This window comes from Pungitius pungitius, chromosome 20 (assembly GCF_949316345.1).
Source record: "Pungitius pungitius chromosome 20, fPunPun2.1, whole genome shotgun sequence".
Classification (NCBI taxonomy): domain Eukaryota; kingdom Metazoa; phylum Chordata; class Actinopteri; order Perciformes; family Gasterosteidae; genus Pungitius; species Pungitius pungitius.
In genome coordinates this window covers 7,857,691-7,869,185 of record NC_084919.1, presented here as the reverse complement: position 1 = coordinate 7,869,185, position 11,495 = coordinate 7,857,691, and the positions used below count along the sequence as shown (strand labels likewise).

Here is an 11,495-nt window from a genome sequence, read left to right as displayed (position 1 = left end):
AAATAAACTCATGAAACAAAAGGGCAGGAGACGTTTGTGTTTGTATGTGTGTCTGCAAGGTCTCAAACCAACAATTGGGGATCTGTCAGAGACTGTTGACTTCATCGTCACAAATAAATGACAAGAGGGTAAAAGAGCGCTGATACGAGGCCAACGGGATCCAAAAGCCAAAGCGTCCATAAGCCCTGACAAACATTTCATTTTTCAAAATAAACAACGCACTGTGGTCACCTTTGAGGGACCACTGTGGCACAGCGATGTGCGTCTTTACTCTCACACAATTCGTTTGAACCATGTTTTTTTTTTTGTTGCTTACCCAGCATGCCTTTTTCCTTTCTTTGGCACAACCGACATGCACTTTTTTTTTCTTCTATATTTCAATGTAAATAGAAGCATTGACAATCAAAAGCTCTTTCGTAATCGCCGTTTTTTCTCTGCATGTCCTATTGACTCTACACTTTTGTCTCCTGTCATGTGTACTGCTGAACATTTTAAAAGGGCTCTCTGTTGGGGGGTATCCAATGAAGACATTTTTCTCCAGACTATACTTCTTTTTCAGTAACATGGGCGTGAAAAAGAAAAACTAAATCTGTGATTGCATTGCAATAGATAGATGTATAGATAGATAAACTAGCCAGTGGGTGCATGTTGTTTTGCTCTGATGGGATAAATAAAACTGCGAGCACGTCATTTGGACCAAACTATTAATAAGATTGTCATTTCGGTACCCCCCCCCCCCCTTCTGAACCCCATTAGTCCTTTGGGATACTTGCCCAACTGTGTCCGCATGGCAGCTGAGCGCATGCGCAGCGAGACGGGTTTTCAAATAACGAAGTTGAGCCTAATGCGTCCTGAACAGCCCGCAGCTCAAACTTGCGCGCGGACTGGGAAACAATGGTGTTTGGAGACGAGCTGTCCGCTCACCGACACCGAGGGCCGGCACGACGGTTTCAGTGCGTGAAAATAGTTTAACCGAGAGGCCGATCAACTCACCGGGGCTCGTTTTTTGGGAGTCGCGCACGTGATGGCTGAAGAGTCGCGACCCGGTCAGTGACAGCCCGCAGACAGCAGGGAGAGCTGTGCGCAGATCTCTGTGCATTAGAGTATGAGCGCTGCCAAGAGGTGAAGGAAATCTGGGAGCTTCTTGTTGCGACGAAAGTAATATTAACGCAGGTATGTGGACTTTGTTTGTGCGTTGGCTGACGGTTACAGTTGTTGTGCTCTGACAGATGGTTTCTAATTCGTTTTGGATTCAGTCGGATTGATTTCATGGTAATTTAGATGAAGCATCTAGTCGTAATTGTTATTCCAATTTTTTTTTACTTTAGATATTCGTCCCTCTAGAGGGAAGTTAATATAATCCATTTGGACAAGCATGACAATGTCATGAATTAATTATTCACCCATAAATAAGTCTGTCAAAAGAGACAATTAGAATATTTCATTTGTCCAATTTTCTTACGACTCAGTTTTTCTCCAAGATCAAAACCACCTCAATATATTTTATCCACCAACCCATTTTCACTTTTTTTTCCACAAGACTTTTTATAGATACAAATACAAATATAATTGATCGATAATTCCTTTCAGTTTTTTCAGTTGAATTATTAAAAGCCATATCCACGGAAAGCTGTTGATGAAACATTTCACATGTATTTGTCAAAGAACGATACAATAAATTTAAATTGTGATTTTTATCTGCCACAATGAGTTTAGATCAATTCGGTGGGTACAGTTTTTAATCCGGATTCCATCACACCTGGAGGGGTTTAGTGCCCCGTGTTCTGCCAGCATCCCTCTGTGTGTCCACGACTTTTTCTCCCCATCTCCTCTCATCCCACGTGGACTTTGTGTTTATATTTGATATGTAGGAAATGGGAATCTTACACCATGGCCGAGCTCTCAGGACTCGAATGGCCGCTGGCTATTGGCCTGCCCCTAACAACATAACAAGTTACGCGCCCATTTATAACCGGATAGGTCCACGGCAACGCAATCCCTTCAGATTAGATGTCACATGAAGGACTCGTATTTAACCAATGCGCATTAATGCGCAAGAGAGATGGATGCACTGGATTTGGTGTGTGGAGATTTGGAGAAATGATTAAGTCCTGTACACGTAGAGGTTGGAAACGAAGTATTTTATTTGAATTGAATAAATGTTGAATTCAAATATAAATTGATCTTTCATTTGAAAAGGCCGATTTTCCATCAGGACGAGGGAAATATAACGTATTCGGGATTGGAGTTTTCTCCCCTAAACAAATATTTATAAAAATCTACTATTTCTTATCCCTCTACATTTCTGCCCTTTTTTATTTCAAAACGCACTTGTGTTTATTTTTGTCACTCTTTAAATATATTTTACTCTGGCAGCATATTTACTTGACGCAGTCCTTTTAATGAATCATATTTCTTTTCGACTTTTTCCTTGAAAAAAAGAACACGTATTGTTTTATACATATATGCAGCACATGGACCGGTTGATGAAAATAGAAAGTCTACAAGAGAGAAGAAGCGTGTCTGCAGCTTTCGGGTAGAATACCAAACATTTCTAAAACGGCGACATTAAAGCGTCGCCAAAAACCAAAGAAAGAAAAATCGACCCGTGCGTAAAAACGATTGCTCAGTCAATCAAGTTTGAGTCGAAAGGAATATGTGACCTTTCACCGCGACCATTCCATCCAGCAGCACTCTGCGGTTTGTTCTACATTCTCCTCTCTTCGGCTTTTAAAGCGTGGAATTAGCCGCGTGGTCCACCTTGTAATCCTGCGCCGTCCCATGTGTTCCCGTGTCAATGGGCGCATAGCGAGGAATCTAATTCTCTCTTGTGGGACGCCCGAAGGAAATGGCAGGCATTATTGATTCCCAGTGCAGTGTCGGGTAGCTATACTGGCTTTAGGGCCGTGGGAGGCAGACGTGCACGGTGCACAAAGGGAACAGTTAACGACATTTAAGAATATATAAAAGCGTAAATTCATGCGTGCGTCTTTTGAAAGGCAGGATCGGACCGGATTGGTACTATTGAATTGTTAATGGATAACCTGACTGGCCCAAAAGGCTCTTTCATTAAACGGTGGATAATATTGACCTTTAGTGCATCCCTGCTAAAGAAGAATATGTTGTAAGGGGGAGAGGGAGCGGGAGAGAGAGAGAGGGGGGGGGGCACAGGGGAGGAGAGGGAGGGAGAGGGAGCGGGGCTTGGGCACAAATCAATTCACCTGAGAGACGCATTATTGTCTTGGGTTTCAGGCGAGGAGGAGCTGATCCCTATGAAAAATTAAAAGGATGCCAGTTAGTTTAAAGGATCGAGCCAGAAAACTCCACCAGCAGTAGCGCGCGCGCACGCACACACACACACACACACACAAACATAAAATATGCCCCTAATTCAATGCTCTTGACGTTTGATACACATTTTGCAGCCAGTCATGTGCATCCACGCACACTCACCGCGCACACCGACATGTCAAAAAAGGATCAATTCGCTTAGCTGAACACCCTGTATGTGGGAAAGGACATCTGCCGCTGGCTTTTGGCAGTGTTTCAAAGTGGTGGCGTGAAAAAAAAAGAAAATGATTGAATTTAGAGAAATGAACACATTTCGACGGAGGAAAATGAGCCGCTGTTCAGAGAAACGCGCCACCACACACACACACACACACACACACACTTGGTGGGAACAGCAGCTCTAATGACAGGGAAGGACCTTTGTGTCGGCATGGGAGTGTGTGTCCTCACAGCCCACTCTTTTGTTCAGCCGTCAAACCTTCACACAATATCGCAGGGGAGCCATTTTGTGCCGTTCTTTCGGGGCGGAGGGCATTCTTGAGAAGAAGAAGAAGAAGAAGAAGAAGAAGAAGAAGAAGAAGAAGAAAGGAAGGGCAGCACGTCTGCGTTTTCTTCTCGTCAGAACATCTCATGTCATTTCAGTGACCTCGGCCTCCGCGCCGCAGCGCCGACCTGTCTCCCGTCCAGCATTAACAGGGTCACTCACTGTCTTTGCGGCTCCCACCAGCCGCCGTGACTGTGGTCCAGTGGCAGCCAAGCAGCCGTGTCTTTTACACTTCTCCATTTTCATTGTTGATATTTACTTCTGCAATTATCTCTCCACTTCACCCTCGGGCTGAAGATGATATGCTGAAGTTACCGCCGCCGCTTCCCTCCTCCAGTCTCCTGTTGCTCACACATAAACACACTGGCAGAAAGTCTGACCGACAGATGCACGTAGACATAAAAAAAGAATGAAGAGTGAATGCAGCAGGGTGCGTGGTTTCATCTACAGTTTTAATTGATTCCATTTGGAAACCAAACCCAAATGTTCGAGCATCATTAGTGGAAAACAAATCCATCACAGGTGATGCTTCAACCAGTGCAAAGGTAAATAGAAAAAGGTGTGTTTTTTCTTCCTTTTCTATCCATTGACCAACTTTTTGTTTTCTCATTTCTTGCCCCTGAAGCTTGTGACGAATCCAAACCGAAGAAACCATGGAGGCCTCACAGGACCTCAACGAACAGATGGTGAGTGAAACGCTACTGTGTGCATTTGCGAGTGTGTGCGCGTGTGCATGGGTACCTTGTGTCGGCCACAAAAGTCTGAGGTGCATTGGTGAGGTGTGTGTGCGTGTGTGTGTGTGTGTGTGTGTGCGTGTGTGTGTATGCGCGCGCTAGCAGATGTGCTTCAGTGAGTGTACAGTAACCATATGGCAGCAGTCAGCAGTGAATGAGTATTAGAAACAAAGCTGGATGAAGACATTTGGAAGTGCATGTGTGTGTGAATGCACAGCCTCTCTTATCACACACGCGCGCGCGCACACGCACACACACACGCACACGAAGCCGCAGGGTCCGCCGGAGTCTCAGCACGTCACGTCGCGTCGCGTCAGCGCAGCGTCCCAGTTGTGCTTGTTTAAAGATCAGGCCGTATTGTTGGGAAAATGATTTTGGCGGCGAGGAGGTCCGCTCGCATTTCAAAGTTGTTAGTCAGCCACCAGAACAGGTGTAATTTCATCTCCTGCTCCTCCTCCATCGAGCTCGATCCTCTCTCCCTCGCGCTCCGTGTGACCCGCCCGCCCCGACTGTAATAATAGCGCAAAGTGGGACGCGGCGTAAGAACTATGTTGTTTTTCCCCTCACTTTTTGTGTTGCTCCGTCAGACTCGCCCCGGCTTGGATTACGCCCCCCCCCTCCTCCTCCCCCTCCCTCCCCCCCAGCGCTGCGATGTCACAGTGCGTGCACACAAGGCAACAGACAATAGGGAGAAAAAGAAAGAGGGCCGAGAGGAGCATCCATCTTGTCCCGCCGCCATCCAAACATGAAATATTGATGTCCATATTCCCCAATTACTTCACCTGCTTTAAATAGGGCACTGGTATCATTTATTACGTGAATATGAGCTGCGGCTCAAAGACATTGATTAATTGTTCAGGTTGGAAATGAGACCTCGGAGCAAGGACAGAGATTTTAATCTTACTGCACAGAGCTACAGACTATAGAAGCTGAGATCTATCTATCAAAGTTGTGTTGTTGTGTAAGCATTTTTGAATCAGTATTTCAGGGATGCGCTACATGGCTGCACCTGAAAGCAAAAAGCCCTGGCAATAATTCATCCGTTGCCCATAAAATGTCAGAAGGAAGTAAAAACATGCACTTGAAATGTTACACTTTCTAAAAGCTCAAGTAGAGATATTCACATTTAGTTGTGAATATCTCTACTGAAGCAGAACAAACCTTTTGTCGTATCTATTTAACATAGAAGAAGCAATAATCACACCAAAGACTGTCAAACCAATTCATGTTGGGCATTTCTGCCTAAAACATGACACATAGCTGTTATATAAGTGTTCTGTAAATTGACCAACTTTACTGTGTTAAAGTATAAATGAAAACCAGATATTCTCCTCATAACAGGAGCATAATCGTCTCATTGTGGTCACTGAACCTAAATTAGTTGCGCATGACATATTTCACAAATTCACCTTTACTTACACTATAAATTAAATGTTGTGGGTTTTAATTTCAAACCAACGCGATGCCTCTCCTCCGAGTGTTTGTCCTCTCACAAAGTGTCTTATTCTTTCTGCATCATTGAAACAGGCGTGTGTCGGATGACTGAGAAAACAGTGCGGACCTCACACACAACATTTCGGGGAGTTGTCTTTTGAAAGCAGACACCCCCTACCTCCTCTCTACCCTTTTAAAGCCCCCCCCCGTCCCTGACTTCCTCCAGCCCGCCCACTTCCCACCACATCCATCGCACGTCATCTGGGTTACGGTCAGGCGTCCTCTCTGGTCTCTGGCCGCCTGCCTGCCGAGGGCCCAGCCTGCCGTCTGGGGGTCCTTGGGGAGCGCTGGAAGGAGCCTGAGGCAGGGCCAACAGTGGTTAGCCTCTTAATGCTACTTTTAGTTTGTTCAAGTGTGCAACCCCCCCCCCCCCCCCCCCCGCCTCGCCCCCACCTGTTGTCACTTGCTTCTTTAGCTTTAGAGGGAAAAAGGCGATAACTTTTTTTCGTTGATGTTGTTTTCGAGGGACGCGATGAAGAACAGGTGACGCCGTGTGGATCAAAAGATTTCAGTTAATTCCCATTAGCAGATATCTAGTGGAGAGACAGACCATCACGAGGCCTCGAGCATCCACACGGAGTCCACAAGTCTCCGGTCCGTAGGCCGAGGGGAGGAAGCAGTGGGATACAGGGGGGGGGGGAGCGCCGGTGTTTGTTGACCCCGGGGAGCCTCGCAGGATTCAAATGTATGGCCCCCAAATGAAAAGAAAAAGTGAGAGAGATGAAGGAGGAGTGGGAAAAAAAAGGCTTTAGCTGTAGCCTTTTCCTCTGGTGCGCTGGGAGAGGCCCTGTGTATGGCAGCTGTCCCAGTGTGTGTGTGTGTGAGACAGAAAGACAGGGAGGGAGACCAAGTTAGTGGAGCAGCGGGGTCAGGTTGCACCCCTCTTTCACCCCTACAGCCCCATACAGACACATTCACGCAAACTTACATGCAGCAGCAGTAGCTAAATGCGAGCACAGCCCAACCCCGATCGCCAGGAGTGCATTGGCGTCATCCGCGGTCGCTTTCGAAAATCTGCCCGGCGACAAGGCATGTGGGACGGTCCACAGGAGTGTAACGACGAGCCCCTGGCATCCCTCAAGTAGGCTGGCATCCTAGTTGTGGCACCGAGGTGCACTTCAATTTCAGCCGGGGTGTCCAGCGATTCGTGTGAGATTTATTTATGAGTTTAGTTGACAGCTGGGTGTCGTTCAGTGTGAGCTGCACAGAGGGGAGGCGTTATTTCAATAGTAATAGTTATGTTTTCACGTAATGAAAGTAATCATTTGAGAGGATTTTTAGCGATTGGTTCCTAGTTTTAGGATATTTTTCGACAGACACAGGCAGCGATTTCAGATGAGTGTTTGACGGGGGGGGGGTTCTAATTGTAATTTATGAAATGTGCCAATCCACGCTCACAGCAAGACATACTGTGCCTGGCAAGAGATATCCATCGGCTCGTGACCCCTGTGCATTTTGTATCACACTAATTTCAAGCTTTTTATACCTTTTATAAAAATCTATAAAGAATCTTCTATAAGAACCTATAAAAATAAAGACAGATTTGTAGAGATTTAAGCTTGGTCAAGCCTCAAAAGTTTTCTCGCCCCATGCAAGCCTTTATGCTTAACTAATTAAACTAGCTGCTGTCTGCGCGGGGGGGGGGAATAGGAAAAATCAGCATCCATATTTTGCTTTATTTTAAAAATGCATCCCCCAATTCATCTCCTCCTAGTGAAATCCCAAATAATGAGTTTTATTCTGTTAAAACATCGACCTTCCCACTGTACGCCCGCTTCTCACGGCAACACCCAGCTGTCAATGCATGTATGCAACAGACTAACTTTAGAATAGTATTACTCATTACTACTATACTCTTGCAATGCCCATCTTCTCATAATCTTCTCATGCGTTTATCAAAGCTTAAGATCCATCCAGAAATTCAATTTCGAAAAAACTAATAAAAATAAAATAAAGAATTAGATGAAGGACCCATTTGTCAATGGAGAAAATGGAAAAATAACTCCCTCTCTCTTTGTGATGACATAAGTTGTATTCAAGCTGAAACAACCAAAACATCTGTTTCTCACCAACCCCGCATTCACTTCTTGAGTTGCTTCAGATGATCTTCAACTCGCATATAAGAGAGTGGAGTGTGAGTCTGGCCCGGGCCAGGGAAAGCCAGCTAGGTGTGAGGTGAGCAGGTCACAGACGGCCTGTGAGCCAATCACAGTGCGACAGACTCAACCCCCCCCCCCAAACCCCCCCATCTCCCCGGCCCCCACCAACCCTTCCAAACAGACTGGTGAATCCATCTAGAAGACCCAGAGCAACCGGCGTGGGCTTTCTAGAGGAACGCACCAGACAGGAAACCACACGATACGTGTGCTTTCAGTGTCTGCTGCGTGTGTCTGTGGGAGAGCATGTGTGTGTGTGTGTGTGTGTAGGTGTTTCGCTCTCTGTTATACACATAAACTGTCTGCGGAGCGAGGCGGCTGAGGTCATCCGAGTGGAGGCACGGCCTTCACATCGGGACCGTGCTCTCGCTCAATGGGAGTCAATCAGGGCGCAATATGTCAAGCCGAGATTCCTCACTTTGTTGATTACTCAAAAAGAGTTTTCAAGGAAAGTCACATTACTGCCAGATGTTATATGTCTGTCCACTGGAAATTTTAGCGTGAGAAGTTCATTATTTAGCAAAGTATATATACATATAGGAACAGAAGTCTGCTTTTGTTGCACAGCCTTCCTTTTGTTCGAACTGGTCTTTTGGCCAAAGCTCATCTGGCATTGGTTACAAGTAAACAAACATATTTCCTCATTTTGCTGCTTAGAAAGTGAAATTGCAACAATTGTGCTTTGGATTTTGAAGGAACCTGCTTCCCCTGCATGCTGGAGAACTTCCTCTGCTGCTCTGCTGGGGGGTTGTATTCCTCTGTGCAGCGTGAGCAGCTTGAGATTATCACTGATACTCCCCATGTCGACCATTGCCGCCGATTGTCTCTTATTGGAAGGTTTGTGTTTGAAATTTAGCTGAAACAATTTTTTTTCCGTAAAATTTGAAAAAGAAAGTTGAAGGCACAGTTAGGTTTTTCGACTCTGACTTATTCTCAAAATCAAAGTCAGATTTCTACTTCCATTAAGCCTGACCGGCTGTGTGCGTGTGTGACAGCTCGCAGGTCAAACAATGCTTGCTAAAAGTAAAAAATTAACCCTGCGACTTTTCAGTATTATTGAGACCATGTTCCAATAGTATATGCAATTTGTGCATTTAAGATGGGCACAATTGTCCATCTGAACATGTTGGAAACGGATCCGACGCTGATGCCCAGAGACACACGTTCTCCCTGTCCTTGATTCCTCCAGCCTGTCTGTCTGTCTGTCTGTCTGTCTGTCTGTCTGTCCGTCTGTCCGTCTGTCTGTCTGTCTGTCCCACCTTCCCCTCCTCTGCCGGCCAGCCCGCCTCTTCGTCTCTCCCCGTGTCTCTCTGGCTAGAGTGATGATTCAGGGCCTATTGTGAAGTCAGCAATCCGATACAGGCAGAGCCAGCCCGAGAGCAGGGGAGGGGGACGAGGGGGGGGGGACAAAAGAGAGAGAGAGAGAGCACAGGGGGGGATGAGAAACAGAGGGTTTTTACGGGGCGTTCTCATTGCCAGGGGTCCGTGCTGTCTGGAGCCCTGGGGGGGCTTTGGCACCCTTACCTGTCCTCTGCTCTACCTGTTGCTCTCTTATCCTCTGTCTTCTTTGTCCCCCCCCCCCCCCTCCCTGGTTGTCTGTCCCTCTTTTCTTTTTTTCACACTTGCGTACATCCTCCTCTCCCTCAAGCTGCCTTTCTTCTTCGGAGACATGTGGTGTTGCGAGTGATTTTATGAGGAAGATGATATGAAGTGTTTCGAGGCTCGGTACGACGGAACCCGACACCTCTCTCTCCTCGGTGAGCAGCAACTTCTCACAATACCGAATCCAAGGGCAGATGGCATGTGAGGGCATACCTCTCTGCCTGCCCAATGTCTCTCCATTTGTCTTTTTTTGAAGGATATCTACCTTATGGTGTGCCTCTCACGCACGCACACGCACACACACACGCACACGCACGCATACACCCAAATGGCGTGATGTCATGAGCAGCATTATTTAACAGGCAGCTGGGAGGCCATTCATCATTTAATTAAAAGCGTCTGAAAGGGATCCGAGGCCTAATGAGATTAGCTTTAATTATTGATGCGGCTGCTGCTGCCACAGACACGCACTCACACACACACACAGACACACACTGCAGTCATGACACTCCGACTCTCTAGGAGTTAAACTCCTGAGACAAATTCACTCTTTGTTACTTTTAAAGTCTTTGCCGTCATACCTGATATTATTCCCAACACACACAATAAGACCCACCAACATACACACACACAGGCGCACACACATCTCATTGATTTTGGGGGGGATGCGGAGGCCCTCGGGGGGGGGGGGGGGGGGCGGTGGGTTGGTGGACTCACGGGGGGCTGCAGTATGGGGGCCGAGCGGGGTGTGCGGTAGCTGTGGTCGGGTCAAGGATGAGGAAGGGAGGGGAGGGGGGGGGGGGCGCGGGGGCTGCAGGGCAGTGGTGTTGTGTTTCTTCAGGTCTCGCACAGCAGCAGAGAGGAGCTCACACTGTTCTAGTCCACTCACTCTTTCTCCGATTCACCAAGCCGTATCGTCACGTTTTACCGTCCATGGCTGCACAGATGAGTCCGTAGTGACTGAGCCTCCCCTTTGTGGTACGTTGACATGCTCGCAGCCATGGATGGATATGAATCCTTAATGTCTTATGATAGTAACAAACAGGTCCGGCTTGAAGTGTCTATAAGCTTTCACAACCTCTCGATGACTAAAACACATCCTGTAGTATGAAGCTGGAGAATCAGCCTATTGTCTATAAAATGTTTTAATACTTCACTTTCAGTCCCCCCAGTGTGTTTCTATACCTTTAGACATTTCATACAGAGTTGTGTGTACTTGAGTGTGTCTCTGTGCCACTGATTAGAGTGATGTTCTGGAATGCTTCTGTGTGTGCGCGGGGGTGTGTGTGTGTGTGTGTGTGTGTGTGTGTGTAACTGGTCAGCCATATACTGGTTTAGGTTTCTCCCGGTTGTTTTTTTAATCACTCACATCAGATTAGCTGAGCAGGGGCAGTCGAGGCCAAACGCTTCACAATTAACAGCGCAGAACCGGCCTGCACACACACACACACTCACACACACACACGCACACGCACACATATCCATCAGTGACTTTTCATTTGTCTCCATTGAGTAAAGCTGCATTAAATCATGTCTGTGATACCCTCACTCTGAGACAACGAGGAGCCAATCTAAACGGCAGATATGAAGACCACCGGGGCGGCGAGCAGGCCTTCCTCACTGTTCTCCTCTACTGCTCTTCCTCCCCAGACACGAGTATTCAGTACATAGTAT

General features: G+C 46.8%; 1 protein-coding gene across 7 annotated transcripts in view; it reads left to right on the top strand.

Moving 5' to 3' along the window:
* Positions 1-830: 830 nt before the first annotated feature.
* The window catches only part of eya4 (EYA transcriptional coactivator and phosphatase 4), a 33,606-nt gene continuing 22,941 nt past the window's right edge, over positions 831-11,495 (top strand). For 6 of the 7 annotated variants that reach the window (XM_062559604.1, XM_062559603.1, XM_062559601.1 and 3 more), the window contains exons 1-2: positions 831-1,173; positions 4,461-4,521. In XM_062559604.1, the coding sequence (XP_062415588.1) occupies positions 4,489-4,521 (33 nt within the window). In that variant the 5' untranslated portion in view covers positions 831-1,173; positions 4,461-4,488. Of the gene's footprint in view, positions 1,174-4,361; positions 4,381-4,460; positions 4,522-11,495 lie in introns of those variants that run through there. The other variant, XM_062559602.1, reaches the window with a different exon arrangement.